The sequence below is a fragment of the Ovis aries genome, chromosome 1 (genome assembly GCF_016772045.2).
Source record: "Ovis aries strain OAR_USU_Benz2616 breed Rambouillet chromosome 1, ARS-UI_Ramb_v3.0, whole genome shotgun sequence".
In the NCBI taxonomy this organism is placed as follows: Eukaryota; Metazoa; Chordata; class Mammalia; order Artiodactyla; family Bovidae; genus Ovis; species Ovis aries.
Genome location: NC_056054.1, coordinates 70,680,361 through 70,697,648, shown reverse-complemented (window position 1 = coordinate 70,697,648; position 17,288 = coordinate 70,680,361). Strand labels below are relative to the sequence as shown.

The 17,288-nt window shown below is 35.1% G+C and overlaps 1 protein-coding gene across 3 annotated transcripts in view; it reads right to left on the bottom strand.

Annotated features, from left to right (window-relative positions):
• Positions 1–17,288, bottom strand: part of FNBP1L (formin binding protein 1 like) — a 113,462-nt gene that overhangs the window by 29,004 nt on the left and 67,170 nt on the right. For all 3 annotated transcript variants that reach the window (XM_012176510.4, XM_012176492.4, XM_004002206.5), the window contains exons 3-6: positions 11,221–11,274; positions 9,762–9,909; positions 9,029–9,091; positions 2,154–2,258 (exon numbers count right to left, since the gene is read on the bottom strand). In XM_012176510.4, the coding sequence (XP_012031900.1) occupies positions 2,154–2,258; positions 9,029–9,091; positions 9,762–9,909; positions 11,221–11,274 (370 nt within the window). The remainder of the gene's footprint in view (positions 1–2,153; positions 2,259–9,028; positions 9,092–9,761; positions 9,910–11,220; positions 11,275–17,288) is intronic.

Here is a 17,288-nt window from a genome sequence, read left to right as displayed (position 1 = left end):
CCCAAACATGAACCCCCCTCCCTGCCTTCCTTTTCTTTAGGAAGATACACTAATTGGCCTGCTCCCTCTTCACCTTTTTTTTGTTTTTGTTTTTTAATTTTATCAGTACTTACTTAAATCTATGTTCCCTTCCCTTCCTAGACACTGAAAACAGAATTCCTCTACTCTCTAGATTCTAAAGTAAATCCTCAAAGTTTTCCCAAACAAGAAAAAAAAAGGGGCTGCAAACAAGAAAAAAAAAAAGGAAGATATAAACATTAAAGTTCTGAACTAGTTAGGTCAAACTAACTAGTAGACATGTTATATCTAGACTTCAAGATGTATGAACAGTATCTAAAGATATCTTTATAGACAGAAATGAATAAGCTAAAAATGAGAGTCCAGTTAAACCTAATTTGTTTAGTACACAAACTATGTATTAAATTGATATATCAGAAGAGTTCTTAAGTAGTCAGTGTCAACCAGCAAGGAAGACTCCAGACTCCCACATATAAAACAGTTTGTTTGCAAGTGTTGTGGTCAACATTTTTATCAAGTAATGCTGACACATTATGTGTATTACATGATACCTAGAAGGAAATTAACATAGTGGGTGATCAAAATCAGGGATCCAAAAACCTTAACAGCAGGATCAAATCTAGTAATTGACATAGATTTGGCATATGCATTTAAAATGCCAACAGTACAAGTTCTGTCTGAGACACATAAACTTGTAACTCCTCATATATGAAAAGACATGGGGATTTCAGTTAACCTTGAACTCACTGAAAGTCAATCCAAACAACCAATATACATTTAGGGTATAATGTATACTCTACAAAAAAAAAAAACCCCAAATACACAGTATACATTTAAGGTATAACTGCCAAAAAAAACAATATACATTTAGGGTATAGTTAATATAAATTTAGTTTTCAAAACAAGCAAGGTAATCACACTCAGAACTGATCAAATGAACTATACCCCATTTGATATAACATACTTTAAGTGGAATATTGGTTAATTAAATGATATCTAAATGGAAGTAGTCACAGTGAATGGTAACCTGAAGATATTTCATATGTAGAATAGTTGAAGAAACAAACAGTTCATCTATGGGTAGAGAATCTGCTAACAATATCTAAATACCTATTTATGAGAAAAATAGATTTGTTATTTTAGTTTTTTTACAAACTGAAAGTGAACAGGGAGATGAGTGGGGTTAATATAAGGAAATGGTAATTTTTTTTTTTTTTTTAATGAACAGGCTATTTTAAGATTCTATATTTCCAATGACAGGGAACTTACTATCATAAGAGGTGTAGGTTATTAAAAATAGGGTAGATAAGATAAAAGCATAGTTACAGCAGAAGATCTTTAAGGTAACTGTAACCTAAAATGTTTATGATTTTAGGGTTTTTAAAAAATTGGTAAAGCAAATGGAACATAGAAAATAAAGTATTCCTTTCTCCTTACTTTTTCTTCTTCTGATGCTATAGAATATTATAAAATTCTAAGGAGAAAATATACTAATGGTGGACCTCTGTATATACAAAAGAACGGAGTAAGGTTTGTCTATATTTCAAAACTCCAACATTTCAACACTATCACTGTGTCAAATATCCCAAGATAAAGAGCATACAGTAAGGGAGAAGGAAAAGCTAAGCCACACAGTTATAGGACTGACCCTACCAACAGTTATGTTATAGAACTTCTGGCCCAGACTCAGTGAATGACAAGAGAGAATTCAGCCTTCCAAAATGAGTGAATGAATGAATGAGCTAATAAACAAATAGTGATAAATCACATTTCTCACATTTCTGACAGTTTTATCATGTTTTCCTTTCTGTAAAGTTGGGAAGCACACTATGCAGCCTCTATCTGCATACCCTATCAACATACCTTAGACTTTCTATCTTATTTTGGAATAGGATAGAACCTCATTCCTATGAGCAATTACGTCTTTCCTATGCACTCTGAATGCAGTTGACGTTATTAATTTTGTTTACTTTCTCAGACCAGTATTGTAATTTAAAGTACACAAATATGTGTATTTTAGGTTAGATGTAGAGTATCTCTTGCAGAAACTCTAATACCAACATGAATATTATAAGTATGATCCATATGCAAGTAAAAATATTTTGATATTAAAGTCAGCTTGAATTATTTCTTACCTTTTCAACATCTGCCTTGGTTGCATTAGTGTCATTATCCAATCTTTCATAACTCTGTTGTGCCTTCTCTGCCTCTCTACATTCTCTTTCAAATTTCTTTTTACTCTGTTAAAAAAAATTAAAATACTGAAAAATAAAATTAGAGTTATCTCATTTAAAAGTTAATAAACAATACTAATACTAATAAACAATACATGGAACCACAAAAGACCAGAACTGCCAAAGCAATCCTGAGGAAAAAGTAAAAAAGCTGGAAGCATAATCCTTCTAGATATAAGACAGTACTATGAAGCTACAGTTATCAAAACAGCATGATACTGGCAAAGAAAAGACATCAGGTCAGTGGAGCAGAACAGAGAACCCAGAAATGAGCCCACATACCTGCAACACACCTCTTTGACAAAGAAGCCAAGAACAGTAAATGGAGAAAAGACAATCTCTTTAGCAAGTGGTGTTGGGAAAGCTAGACAGCTATGTGTAAATCAATGAAATTAGGACACCCCCTCACATATGTAAGAATAAATTCAAAACGCTAAAGACAGAAACATAAAACAGCACCATTAAACTCCTAAAAGCAAAACATTCTCGGATATAAATCACAGCAATATTTTCTTAGATCAGTCTCCCAAGGCAAAAGAAGTAAAAGCAAAAATTAAACAAATGGGACCTAATCAAACTTTTAAAAGCCTTTGCAAAGAAAAGCATCAACAAAATGAAAAGACCTATGGAACAGGAAAAAATGTTTGCAAATGATGTGACTGACGAGGGGTTAACATTCAAAATATACAAACACAACTCAGTATTTAAAAACAACAACAACAACAAAAAAAAATCAAAAAGTGGGAAGATCTAGAATTTCTCCAAAGAAGACATACAGATGGTGAACAGACACATGAAAAGGTGCTAACACAGGTAATTATTAGAGAAATGCAAATCAAAGCCACAAAGAAGTATCACCTCACACTGTTCAGAATGACTATCATCAAAAAGTCTACAAATAATGAATGCTGAAGAAGGTCTGGAGAAAAAGGAACTGTTCTACACAGTAGGAATGTGAATTGGTGTAGCCACTGTGGAAACCAGCATGCAGTTTTCTCAAGAAACTAAAAACAGAACTACCGTATGATCGAGCAGTGCACCTGGGCATAGATCCAGAAAAGATGAAAAAATACATGCATTGCAATATTCACAGCAGCACCATTTATAATATTAATAGCTAGGCCATGGAAACAACTCAAATGCCCATCAAGACAACTGGTTTAAGAAAATGTGCTATATATATATACATCCACACACACACACACAATAGATGTTACTCGGCCACAAGGAATGAAATATTATCATATGCAGCAACATGGATGGACCTAGAGAATATCATACTAAGCAAAGTAAGTCAGACAAACATCTAAAAAAACAATCTAAAATCAATCTAAAAAAACAATACAAATGACCATATATGCAGAACAGAAACAGACTCACAGACATAGAAAACATACTTAATCATTACCAAAAGGGAAAGGGGGGAAGAGGGTTAAACTAGGAGTACAGGGTTAACAGATACAAACTACTATACATAAAACAGATTTACAAGGAACTATATTCAATATCTTATAATAACCTATAGTGGAAAATAATCTGAAAAAATTCATGTAGATATATAAAAAACTGAATCACTTTGCTGTACACTTGAAACCAACACAATATTAAAAACCAACTCTACCTCAATTTTAAAAAGAGTAACTTTAAGGTGTTGCTACTGTGAAATGTGTAAAATTGCATACTAAAAGTAAAATTTTTCTAAATTAGAAAAGAAATTTTACTATCACAATCAAACCATGCACTTCAAACATCAGATATCATAAGACTGTAAAGAAAAAAATTATAGGCATAACTGAGTTAATATTTATTATGCATCTCAATCTCTTTATAATAAAAATAATCACATGTATTTAAGCTCATTTTAAGCAGGACTTTTGGATTGTTCGGTGTTTTTGTTTGGTTTTTATGTGTTTTGTTGATTGTTTTATGTTTGCTTGTTTTTTTGATGGGATCCCAATGTAGCTTAGAATATAGGAACATCCCTCCAAACTGGTTTTGGGTTGTTTCTTCCATGTGTCCCAAGAAATACCCTCTGCACAAAATGGCTCCTAAATTTTTTAAAATTTAAATCAAATTACCATGACTTTGCAAAAGCTATTCAGAACTGAACATGTGATATATTTACTTTCCTGTGTACATTTTTTATCCTGAAATTAATGTCTCTTTCTTAAAAAATTGCTTTAGTTTCCAATGTACTCTTCTCTAATTTAACCCTGGTGTTCCCAGTTCTTTAAACCGCTCCTCAGTTAATTCAACTACAGTCACAATTCTATTAATTTTATTTTCTTAATGAAATCAAGAACTCAAGAGGTTTTTAACCTGCTGAAATTTGGACTGATTACCAAACTAGGCCTACTGTTACCTTGGGATTTCGCTTCACCATTTCCTGGGGATTCCTTTCAACTCTCCCTTAATTTGAATTCATCTCTAGCCCTACACCTTCCCCTTTCTTGGTTCATTTCTCTGTTTTGCTAGAACACATTCAGCAGTAGCTTCCTAAAAGAAGGTTTGTGGGAGATAATTTTTTGAGTCTCCAAGACCCCAAGCCTTTCCATCTCCTTTAATAAAGTTTAACTGGGTATGAAACTCTTAAGTAGGAAACTGTCGTCTTTCAGACATGTGAAAGTACTACTTCATTGTCTTCTGGCTTTCTGTTCCCTGATCGTTTGCATAAAACATATTTATTTTATATTTTGTTTTTTCCTCTCTGGAGTTTGGTAGGATCATCTCCCTCTAACTGTTCTGAAATTTCATTAAGCTATGACTTGTAACTGTGCTGAGCACCTGGAAAATCCTTTCCATCTAGAAACTCATGTCCTTCTATTCTGGGAAAATTTTCTTCCTGAATTAATTTTCCCTATCCATTTTCTATGTTTTCTATTTTTAAAGATGATTCTTATCTTGAAAATCAATCTATAGGATGAGTCCTTTGAAAGTGAAAGTGAAGTCACTCAGTCGCGTCTGACTCTTTGCAACCCCAGGGACTGTAGCCCACCAGGCTCCTCCGTCCATGGGATTCTCCAGTACTCTAACTCTCTTATATTTTTTCTATATTTTCAATCTCTGTCATTTTGCTCTACTTTAAGACTTCTTCAATTTCATTCTTTCCAGTGAGCTTTTCATAAAGTTCTTTTTTGTTCTTTGTATGTTCCTTTCTTAATAGTATCTTGTTCCTATTTCATGGATGTAATCATTTCTCTATTTCCTATGAAAATGCTAATAATAGTTCTGGGTGTTTTGCTTGTTTGCTTTTCATTTTTAATTTCTATTTCCTTTCATAGTCACTGTTTCTTCCAAGTTGCTTTTTTTCCCCTGTATACTTTGCTGTTTATGTCTGAAGATTTCTGCCAATCTGCTCTTCTTATTTTAAAAGCTAACTGGCAGTTTCCTTGGAGAAACCATGGTGCCTGTATCTTTAAGTCTTTTCCTCTGAAGCTAATTAAATTCCACAGAGGAAAGTCTTCCAACATCTTGTCTGGAAAATATATACCTTGATACCTGTATTCTGAGAATTACTAAGAAAGCACAGGATGTCAACATTTTCTGTTTACCTAACCAGTTACAAGGTCAATTTTTTGTCTTGGGCATTACAAAACTATTCAGATAGTGCAAACCTCATTAACAACAAGGTCAAAAGGTTTAACCTTCTCACAGGATACCTCCCACTCCTTGACCTTCAGATAGAGACAAGGTTCTCTGTTGTCTCCCTTGGCCTGTCCAGAGTTCCTGCCACTTTTCGCTAAAGGTTTAACCCTTCAAAGATTCAAACTTTATACAGGGATTTCAGTTCCAACTCTTCACACAGAGCTAAAACCTAAACTCTGTACTTGGGTGAGTACTAAATCCCAAGCCCTTAGCAAGGTCCTGTAAACCATGCCCCGACACCTCTGGAATCACTTTTCAAACGCCATTGTATCACCTCTTACACCTATTGCTCTGGCTTTTAGATTGTCCTTAGCTTCCAGCAGTAAAGAGATTTCCCTTTCCTTCAGGTAAGATCTTTCTGCTGAGCTTAAAATACAATAAAAAATATTTTAGCTGTTATATCCAGGTATTTGTAACCAAGGGCTTCCCAGGTGGCACTAGTGGTAAAGAACCCACCTGCCAAGAGACACAGGTTCAATCCCTAGGTCAGGAAGATCCTTGGAGGAGGGAATGGCAACCCACTCCAATATTCTTGCCTAAAGAATCCCCATGGACAGAGGAGTCTATCAGGCCACAGCAGTCCATAGCGTCGCAAAGAGATGGGCATTACTGAAGCGAATGAGCATGCATGCCTCTGGACCCAAACAATGTCTGAGTTAGCTCAGCTGACCTTATACCTAGTACCAGGAATACCTGTAAATTACATCAAATTTTAAAATTTGATGTAAGAAATTTCTTATAAAAACTTTAAAATGTACTTACTATTTTGATTAGTATGAGACATCAAATGATACTTAAAATTTTTTCAAAGCATAAATATATCTGAATATGCATAAAATGTAGAATGTCACTTTCCTGTGAAGATTACATTTCACACTGAATTCTCTGAAACTCAGTTCAGAGCTGTGTTTTCAAATTGAATAGCTATAGCTACTAATTTTGGTATAATCTGAGGCAATGCATATATACAAAAATACTTTTATAGTAAGTGTCTTACTGTTTGTGAAAAAAACTACCTAATAATTCCCTAGCAACAGCAAAAGAATCATGAGTACAATAATATTAAAAATACACCTTCCCTGAAAGATATTATACCATTATATGATATAATACAGAAAAGATTCTCCCTTCTTTATCCTTTGTGCCGTAGACTAATCAATAGCTACTTCTACTCCCTTATTCTTTCTTAGAAGAGAATACCTCCCTGTATGGAGGCTGAAAATAGATGATAACTTGCTTTACCAGCCACCCCAGAGCCAAGGCATGGTCAAGGAATCTAATCCTGTCAAAGGCATACATGAAGAATTCTGCTGGGGGTTTTCTGGAAAGCTTTTCTTCCCAGGTAAAACAAAACAAAAGAGAAATGCTTCCCTTCAAGCTTCTGCATGAATTGAATGACGATGTGGTGTTTGGCCGCTTAAGTCAACTGCTGACTAAAAGGGACAAGCCTGAGGGAAAAAATCACGGTCAAGACAGCAACAAAGACAGAAAGATCATCCTTGGTGACATCACTGAGCTACTGACCAACTCTGGAACTAATCTGTTTTTGAGCCCTGATCTTGTAAAGTCATACGCTTTGTTACTTGGAAGCAGTCATCTGAGAGACCTGGAATCTCTGATGCTTCACTCTTCTCAATCTCTGATCATTCCTTCAGAATCTGCTTCACAGGCTACTGTCTTCTGCCCTCATCTTAAATGTCCCTGGGGCCTTCTTTTGTTTTCCCTAGGTTAACAGCTGTCAATTTTTTTCCTTCAATACTCCATCACTAATTCAACCTACCCCTGCTAGTTCTTTAAATCTCCTGTCAATTATTTCAAATGTGTTAGACATTTTACAATTTTATTTCCTTGATTAGACATGAAGACATGGAACTAGAAAAGGAATCCTGCATATATTTCTCCATATTACACAAAAATTGTATTTGTGTGTCTCTCAATAGACTGCAGGCTCCACAAAAACAAGATCATTATCATATCTGCTTTTGTACCAAACTTAATACATATTGTGGGTATTTTCAATATACCTGAGTTAAGCTGAACTCACCTTTACTTCACAATACTGTTAATGTCTTAAATCTCTCCTACATTTTTTGATGCTTCCTTATGACTCTTACAACTTTTGCTTAGTAACAATTATTCTAAAGGTAAGTCAGCACATATCAACAGGAATGATTTGTGTCAACTCCAGTCTTTAAAGGAACCAATAACTCCTAGTGTAGGAGTTTGTTATTTTGTGCAAATGAAAGACACACACACATACACACTCATTAGGTGGCAATACTAAGGATGCTAGTTAAGGCAATTTTAAATTTAATAAATGTAAACACTCCCTTAAAGTCTTGCTGAAACCAATCAGAAATAAAATCAAAACAAAAATGAAAACAGACTATTAATATACCTAAGAATTCTCAATCAGCACTGATTAGAATCTTACATTATTAGAGATCCAGTGAACTGGAAGAAACATTTTATATAATCTAGTCCGCTGTCTTCATTTTTCATTTACTAAAGATGAAGTCATGAAAAAAATCAGATGCTAAGGGAAAGGCAGAACTAGAACCCAGGCTCTCTTTGTCTCAGTCAAATGGTCTTCTAAGATATATCACTATTTCCTTATTATTTCTATCCTCTACCAATACTTTACAATAACTGCAAAGACAAAAAGAATCTTCCTAAATATCGATAGATACCTGAAGATTACAGAGTTGGAACAAAGTACAGAACCATACAGAAAAAAAAAAAAGGAAAATGGATACAATGATCTCACACTCTCTATTTACATCAGTGTCAAATTAAGAATAATACTACAATGAGAAATATTAAACTCAAATAGATAAGAAACAAGAGAACTTGGCTTCCCAGGTGGCACAGTAGTAAAGAATCTGCCTGCCAATGACAGGAGACATGGTTTGTTTCTTGGGGCAGGAAGATTTCCTCGAGTACGAAATGGCAACCCACTTGAGTATTCCTGCATGAAAAATTTCAAGGGCAGAGGAGCCTGACGGGCTCCAGTCCATGGGTTGCAAAGAGTTGGACACCAACAAGCAACTAAGCACGCACACACATAAGAGAATTCAGGGTTAAATCAGCCTACGAAAATTTATGTCAAACATGAAAACATTATAACTCACATTATCCATCTGTTTCCAACACATGTCGAGGTATTGCTGAGCTTTTCGTCCCTCTTGAAGATGCTAAAGTGATAACAACCAAAAAAACAAACAAATTTAAAAATTACATTTAAACACCAATTAAAGTCTAAAGGCCTCTCCCAAAAGAGTTTTCACTTAATGTTTTTTTCAAGGTACTAATTATTGTAACTTTATCAAGACTCAGGAAGAGAAAAACTCTCTAAAATGCATTTCCTAATATATTATTTAAATACTTCAAATATAATCTTTAAGACATATAATCTCTAGAAAAATACATGATTATAGAGAATAGGGGTAGAAAAAGTTTTTTATAATGGGTCAGATAAATATTTTAGGTGTTGGAAACCACGTGGTCTCTTGCAAATATTCGACTCTGCTAATGTAATGCAAAAGTGGCCACCTGCAATATATAAGTAACTATCTAAAAATGTAAAAACCATTCTGAGCTCATGGTATCTAGGAAACAAAAACAGGCAGTAAGCTAGAGTTGGCCTGCTGGCTAGAGTTTACCAAACCTCAGTCTTAAATCCAAAATGATCACAAATTAGCAAGAATGTCTTGAGATAATTTAAGCTAGAAGAAATGTAGTGAAATAGAAAACCAGTTCATGCTGAATGAACATACATAATTTTAAAAGGCAAAGTAATTACTTCATTTCTGTGAAAATACTGTATATGCTATTATAACTGTATAAAAATGATTTAAAAATTACCATTTTTCTTTCAGTTTTCAGATCATGAGCATATCTCATTAATTCACCATAAACTCTGTGGGCCATTTCTTCTGCTACTACTTCTCGCTGTCCTGCATAGTCATTTAACTCGTTAAGGATGTTAAAAAAGGCTATACACGAAGTAAACCTGACAAAAACATTAAAAATGGCAAAATTTATTTTTATTCTCATTACAAATGTTTTTGTGAGATACAGATCAAACCTGACACTTAACCAATTTTAACATATTCATCCTAAATCTCAGCTACTAGCTCTAAATTAAGCTCTGCATTAAGCTCAAGTTGTACATGTTTATATATTTCCAGGTAGTCATAATTTATAAATAAAAGGATTTGGGGGTCAAAAAATAATAAGAATACTACCTGCAGGCTCTTTTGGCATACTGGAATCTCTTACGTTGCCAACTGACTGGCCTGAGCTTGGGAATGAACTTGGTTGGATTCCTAGGCTTGGCAGCTGAGCCTGTTGCAGAGATGATGTGCTTGCTCTCCAGGACAGAACCTGCCAATCATACCACTCAAATGCATCTCGATGGGTGATCTACAGAACAATTTTGCTATCAGCTCTGGACACAGCTGCCTGTATGCCTGCCCACATCCTGAATGGAAGTGAAGTGCCACTTTGGTTGGCACCACAGAGGGTAAGAAGGGGCAGAAATAAGGGTAAAAAAAATGTGTGTGGAGGGAAGGAGAGAGACAAAGAAAATAACTGTATTAAAATGTATAGATCTACTTGAATACACTGCCAGAACGTTCTTACGTAAGCTGAAGGCACACAGCTCAGCCAGGACTCCATTAACACTAAACCAAAGAATCCTCTAAATAACTGACAATCATACACAAAGTTATTCTAAGTTTAGTCTCTTTTGTTTCTGCATTTTATAACCATCCAGTTTTTGTTTCTGCATTTTACAATCATCCAGTTTCTTTTTGTTTCTCCATTTTACAACCATCCACGTATTCCCCTGTGTAAGAATGCCAGAAAGCTTGTAGACAATCCCTAACCATTTATTCAGAGTTCCAAAATTACTCTGCAAACCTATTCCTTTTCATTACCCCTTTAACCCAACCAGCCAAATTGTTTCACTATTTGTAAAAGAAAAATCAAGAATCTAACAAGCTGACAACTCCAAAATAAAGTATGGAAAAAAATACCCTTTTCTTCTGGAGACTACATCATTCAAGTGGAGTCCCAATCCACCTATTACTTAGAACTCACACATCAACTATTCTAAAAAGCTATCATCAAGCCCACTGAAGTATGCGTTCTCATAAGAAAAAATAGTACTTTCCTTTTCCATAAACATAATTTTTTATTATAATACAAATCTTGTTAAAATTTTTATAAAAAGTTAATGGTATAGTATTTGTTTTACTAAATAACAAAAATATACTCTTTTAAATCTTCATAAGCAATAATAAATAGGTATATAATTTACCTTGGCTCTTCATCTTTGGAGGAACGTTTGGGACAGTACTTCTTAACCAGATTTCTATAGGAAGATTTTTAAAAATTTGTTAAAAATGCTGTTGTTGAAATTGACTTACATTCTAAAAGTCTCCAATTACACAAAACCAAGAATTTAATGATGTAAAGTAATTAACACAGTAACATGATGATCTATCATTTCATCTCTGCAAAATCACAGGCAGACCAGCACACAGACTCTGGAGTCAAACTGGACTACATGGGATTTTATGTGACATCTGTCACATAAGACCCTTCTCTATGCCCTGTTTTCTATAAATATGAGAATTAAAGCAGACAGTTATTTGCAAAGCATTAACCACAGTCCTTTATAGCATGCTCCTCAAAACACGATCCATGGACCAAGTAAAAGTCCACTTACTCTTCATTATCGATCCACAACAAGCTAAGTACAGAAGTTGAGAGTAATTTTATAAATGTTGAATCTAACCACAAAAAATGTAGGGTATTTCATGTCTCTTTTTACATCATTTTTCAAGTATTCAAAACTTTTTGTATTTTATAAAAGCATCAGTAGACACTTTAAAAGAATCTAGTCCGTCATCACAAATAATTTGAGATATACTAAACTATAATATTCATGGAAATTAGCAATTATGAGGTAATTGATTAATTTATGGATTATGGTTATAACTACAGTCTCCAACCTATAAACTGATTGAATTCCAGAAATTACTTTTAAAGTAGTGATTTTAAACCACGAATCCATAAATTAAACAAAAACAAGTCAAACTTGGGCAAAGAACATCCCAAAGAGCAAGTAGTGACAAATTCTGAACAAATCAGCATTTTAAGCATTATTTAGAGTTACAGGTTATAATCAACATGCTGTCTTTGCATACCTACATCACTTACTATGCTATTTTATTCTGTAACAGTTTGTAGCAGACACATTTCTGCTCACCAAAAAAAATCTTGTTATTTCATCCATTTTCCAGCCCACTTCCAGTTGTGGCTAAATCTGTATAATGGGCTGTAACTTTTGTGTAAATACCAAACTAAAGCTTTACAGCTCATACATAAACCTCGGGCTTCTTCATTCTCTGCTGAACCAACCGTGGAAGTTTCATGTTAAGATAAAGATGAAAATAATATGAACTCTTGAGTTGCCACATGGACTACTAGAGCATTATCACCTAGCCTTGTGGCTGACTTTGCATAAGCAAGAAATAAGCTTTTTCTGCTTAGCCCATGAGATCTGGGAGTTATTATTCTAGTACAACTGAGTCTATCCTAAACTACAGCTCCTCTATTGTCATGCCCATGTAGTTGTGGCGTGCTGGCCACATGTAACAGTTGAGGAACACCTTTTTCTTTTTTTGGCCACATCCAATGGCACATGGGATCTTAGTTCCCCCCACCAGGGATTGAACCTGGGCCTGCTGCAGTGGAAGCACAGTCTTAACCACTGGACCATGAGGGAAGTCCCACAGGAACACTTTCAGATCCATAAATCCATGCCAAAGTCAATCCTAAAATTTCTCTAGAAATTCTTGGTAAGAGATGTTCTCTTTTTTTCAATTTTTACTTTATATTGCAGTGCAGTTGATTAACAATGTTGTTTTAGTTTCAGGTGCATAGCAAAGTGAATCAGTTACCATTTCTTTCTTCAGGGGATCTTCCTGACCCAGGGATCGAACCCAGGTCTCTGACACTACAGGCAGAGTCTTTTCCATCTGAGCCACCAGGGAAGCCCAGTTATAACTTTAAATGTATCTATTCTTATTCAAATTCTTTTACCATTTGGATTATCACAGAATATTGCGCTGAGTTCCCTATGCGACACAGTAAGTAGGTCCTTATTGTTTATCAATATGTTCTCTTTATTCTAAAGTTAAATTGAGAGGACACAACCCTAAAGAGGCTACTTGGGAATTACATCAACAGAGAGGATAGCAAAATCAGGAGAAAAAGAAATTCTTTCTTTTCTGAGTACCCAGATACCTAAACTTTTCAGTCACATAAGCCATACATTTTTTTCTTTGCTTAAACCAATATAATTTGGGCTTCTGATACTTGAAAGACTATGGCTACTGCCACAGACATTAACACTAAAGTCTTAAGACACTCATACTTTAAACATAGCCTAAACAACACTAATTTCATCTCCAGCTTCTGGGAGGAAGAGCACCTATACAAGAGGGAAGGGGAAGAAGAAAGTAATAATACGTTTACCTTTTGAGCATGCCAGCTTAAAACTCAGCAATTTTTAAAAACTGCTCTTGTATCTCTTCTGGAAAAGTTACCCAGCTACAGGCAACTCTTCCCAAGGACCAGTAAAGCCCTTAGAAACCATATATAAGACACTAAAGACTCTATCCAAGTGAACCCTGCCATTAGAGAAACTAAAGCACAGTCCAATATGTTCTTGTAGTCCACTAAATCAAAACTTCTGCTAGGAGATGAGGACACAAGAAATTATTAATATTTCTAGGGAGGGGGACTGAGAAGTGATTCATATTTAAATGTATTGCAATTTTTCTAATTAAAAAAAATTATGATAAAAGCATACCAAGAGATTTTATCCTCTCAAAAAAAAAAAAGATGTTCCTCAAAGCATCTGATCTCAGTTGGGCTTTCTAAGAAAACAGTCTAAAGTCAACAAAAATTCATCCCAAGGTGTGATTGGTTACTAAGTCCCACAAATCCCTGCTCTGAATTTTTAACATAATACCCTTATTAGGTAAAATAAATCTCTGGCTTACGTTAAGTACGTAAGGGTAAAACATGCACATTGCTCCTAAACTAAAAATAGGCAATTAATCTCTCTCAAGAAATCTGCCCTTAGAACTCTCCGACACTGTTAGTGAGAATGTAAATTGGTGCAGTTACTACGGAGAACAGTATGGTTCCTTAAGAAACTCAAAACTGAGCTACCATATGATGTGACAATCCCACTCCTGAGCATATATCCAGAGAAGAACATGGTTTGGACGAATACATGCACCTCAATGCTCTCTGCAGCACTGTTTACAATAGCTAAGGAATGGAAGCAACCTAAATATCCACTGACAGATGAATGGATAAAGTTTATACATACATACACACACACACCCCCCAGAATATTACTCAGCCATTAAAAACAATGAAATAATGCCAGTTGTAGCAACATGGATAGACCTGAAGATTATCATACTAAAAGTAGGTCAAAGACATATATCATATGATATCACTTATTACAAAAGACTTATTTATAAAACAGACAGAGAGTCACAGACTTAAGAGAAAAACTTATAGTTACCAGGAGAGAAAAGGGAGGGGGTGGGACAGATTGGGAATTTGAGATTGACAGGTACACAATGCTATATTTAAAATAGATAGCCAATAAGTACCTACTTTATAGTACAGGGAACTCAGCTCAATACTCTGTAATAAACTAAATGGAAAAGGAAAAGAATGGGTACATTTATATGTGTAACTGAATCACTGTGCTGTACACTTGAAACTAATACAACATTGTTAATCAACTATACTCCAATATGAAATAAAAATTTTCTAAAAATCTGCCCTTAGTGTCAGTTTCCCTAGGCTACTGTTTATGAAAAAAATTCCCACTCTTCTAAATTCAGAGACTCTCCAAGCAACCAATTATGAAAAGCAGTTCTTATATGTAACACATTTTGAGTATTGTGTTATAAATCAGGAATTAAAGTTTTATACAGATACATATTATAGAAATTATAATAGATGTCATAGATAAGTTACTACTTTGCTTTGATGCATGTGTCTTTCATTCACGTTTTCTCAGTACCTTAGGATCATGCATCACGGATACAGAAGAACTAATATTCTTCAGTAGTCTGAGAAGGCTTCTAAATTTAATGGGCGTCTCTAAAAACTACAGTATTTCCTATATATTCTAACTATATGGTATTAAATATATCATACTACTTAACTTATATTTAAAATCCTGATTTCAATATTTATGCATTCTAGTTTTGTCATGTTTAGAGTTGAACTTCTGTGAAAATTATAAGCTTTCCAAATAATTTCTAAAAACATTAATTCACTTTTATTTAAACAGCATTTCGCAGTTCTAAATGAAGTAAAACGTAAAAAAAAAAAAAATTAAGGCACATAAACATTACATTTTTAATGTTTCAACATCTGAGAAGTTCTGAGTTCTAATTCAATATTCCACAGGAACCTGGAATGTTAGGTCCATTAATCAAGGTAAATTGGAAGTGGTCAAACAGGAGATGGCAAGAGTGAACACTGACATTTTAGGAATCAGTGAACTAAAACTGACTGGAATGGGTGAATTTAATTCAGATGACCACTATATCTACTACTGTGGGCAAGAATCCCTTAGAAGAAATGGAGTAGCCCTCATACTCAACAAGAGTCTGATATGCAGTACTTGGATGCAATCTCAAAAAGGACAGAATGATCTCAGTTCACTTCCAAGGCAAACCATTCACTATCCAGTAATCCAAGTCTATGTTCCAACCACTGATGCGGAAGAAGCTGAAGTTGAACAGTTCTATGAAGACCTAAAAGATCTTCTAGAACTAACACCAAACAAAGATGTCCTTTTCATCACAGGGGTCTGGAATGCAAAAGTAGGAAGTCAAGAGATATCTCGAGTAACAGGAAAGTATGGCCCTGGAATAAAATGCAGCAGTGCAAAAGCTACAAAATTTTGCCAAGAGAACACACTGGTCACAGCAAACATTCTCTTCCAACAACACAAGAGATGACTCTACACATGGACATCACCAGACGGTCAATACCAAAATCAGACTGATTATATTCTTTGCAGCTGAAGATGGATAAGCTATACAGTCAGCAAAAACAAGACCTGGAGCTGACTGTGGCTCAGATCAGCTCCTTATCGCAAAATTCATACTTAAATTGAAGAAAGTAGGGAAAACCACTAGGCCACTCAGGTATGACCTAAATCAAATCCTTTATGATTTTACAGTGGAAGTGACAAATAGATTCAAAGGATTAGATCTGAGACAGAGTGCCTGAAGCACTATGAGGGAAGTTTGTAACACTGTACAGAAGGGGGTAATCAAAACCATCCCCAAGAAAAAGAAATGCAAAAAAGCAAAATGGCTATCTGAGGAGGCCTTACAAATAGCTGAGAAAAGAAGAAAAGTGAAGGGTAAAGAGAAAAGGAAAAATATACCCATCTGAATGCAGAGTTCCAAAGAATAGCAAAGAGAGATAAGAAAGCCTTCCTAAGTGTACCATGCAAAGAAACAGAGGAAAACAACAGAGTGGGAAAGACCAGGGACCTCTTCAAGAAAACTGAGATACCAAGGGAACATTTCATGCAAAGATGGGCGCAATACAGGACAGAAATGGTAAGGACCTAACAGAACAGAAGAAATTAAGAGGAGGCAAGAATACACAAAACTGTACAAAAAGGTCTTAATGACCTGGATAACGACAACAGTGTGATCATTCACCTAGAACCAGACACCCTGGAGTGTGAAGTCAAGTGGGTCTTAGGAAGCATCACTACGAACAAAGCTAATGGAGGTGATGGAATTCCTGCTGAGCGATTTCAAATCCTAAAAGATGATGCTGTGAAAGTGCTGCACTCAATATGCCAGCAAATTTGGAAAACTCAGCAGTGGCCACAGGACTGGAAAAGGTCAGTTTTCATTCCAGTCCCAAAGAAGGGCAATGCCAAACAATGTTCAAACTACCACACAACTGCACTCATTTCACATTCTAGGAAGGTAATGCTCAAAATCCTTCAAGGCAGGCTTCAACAGTATGTGAAGTGAGAACTTCCAGATGTACAACTTGGATTAAGAAAAGGCAGAGGAACCAGAAATCAAATTGCCAACATCTGTTGGATCATAGAAAAAGCAAGGGAATTCCAGAAAAGAATCTACTTCTGCTTCATAGACTAAGCTAAAGTCTTGACTATGTGGATCAAAACAAACTGTGGAGAATTCTTGAATATAGGAATATCAGACCACCGTATCTGCCTCCTGCAAAACCTGACGCAGGTCAAGAAGCAACAGTTAGAACCAGATATGGAACAAGGGACTAGTTCCA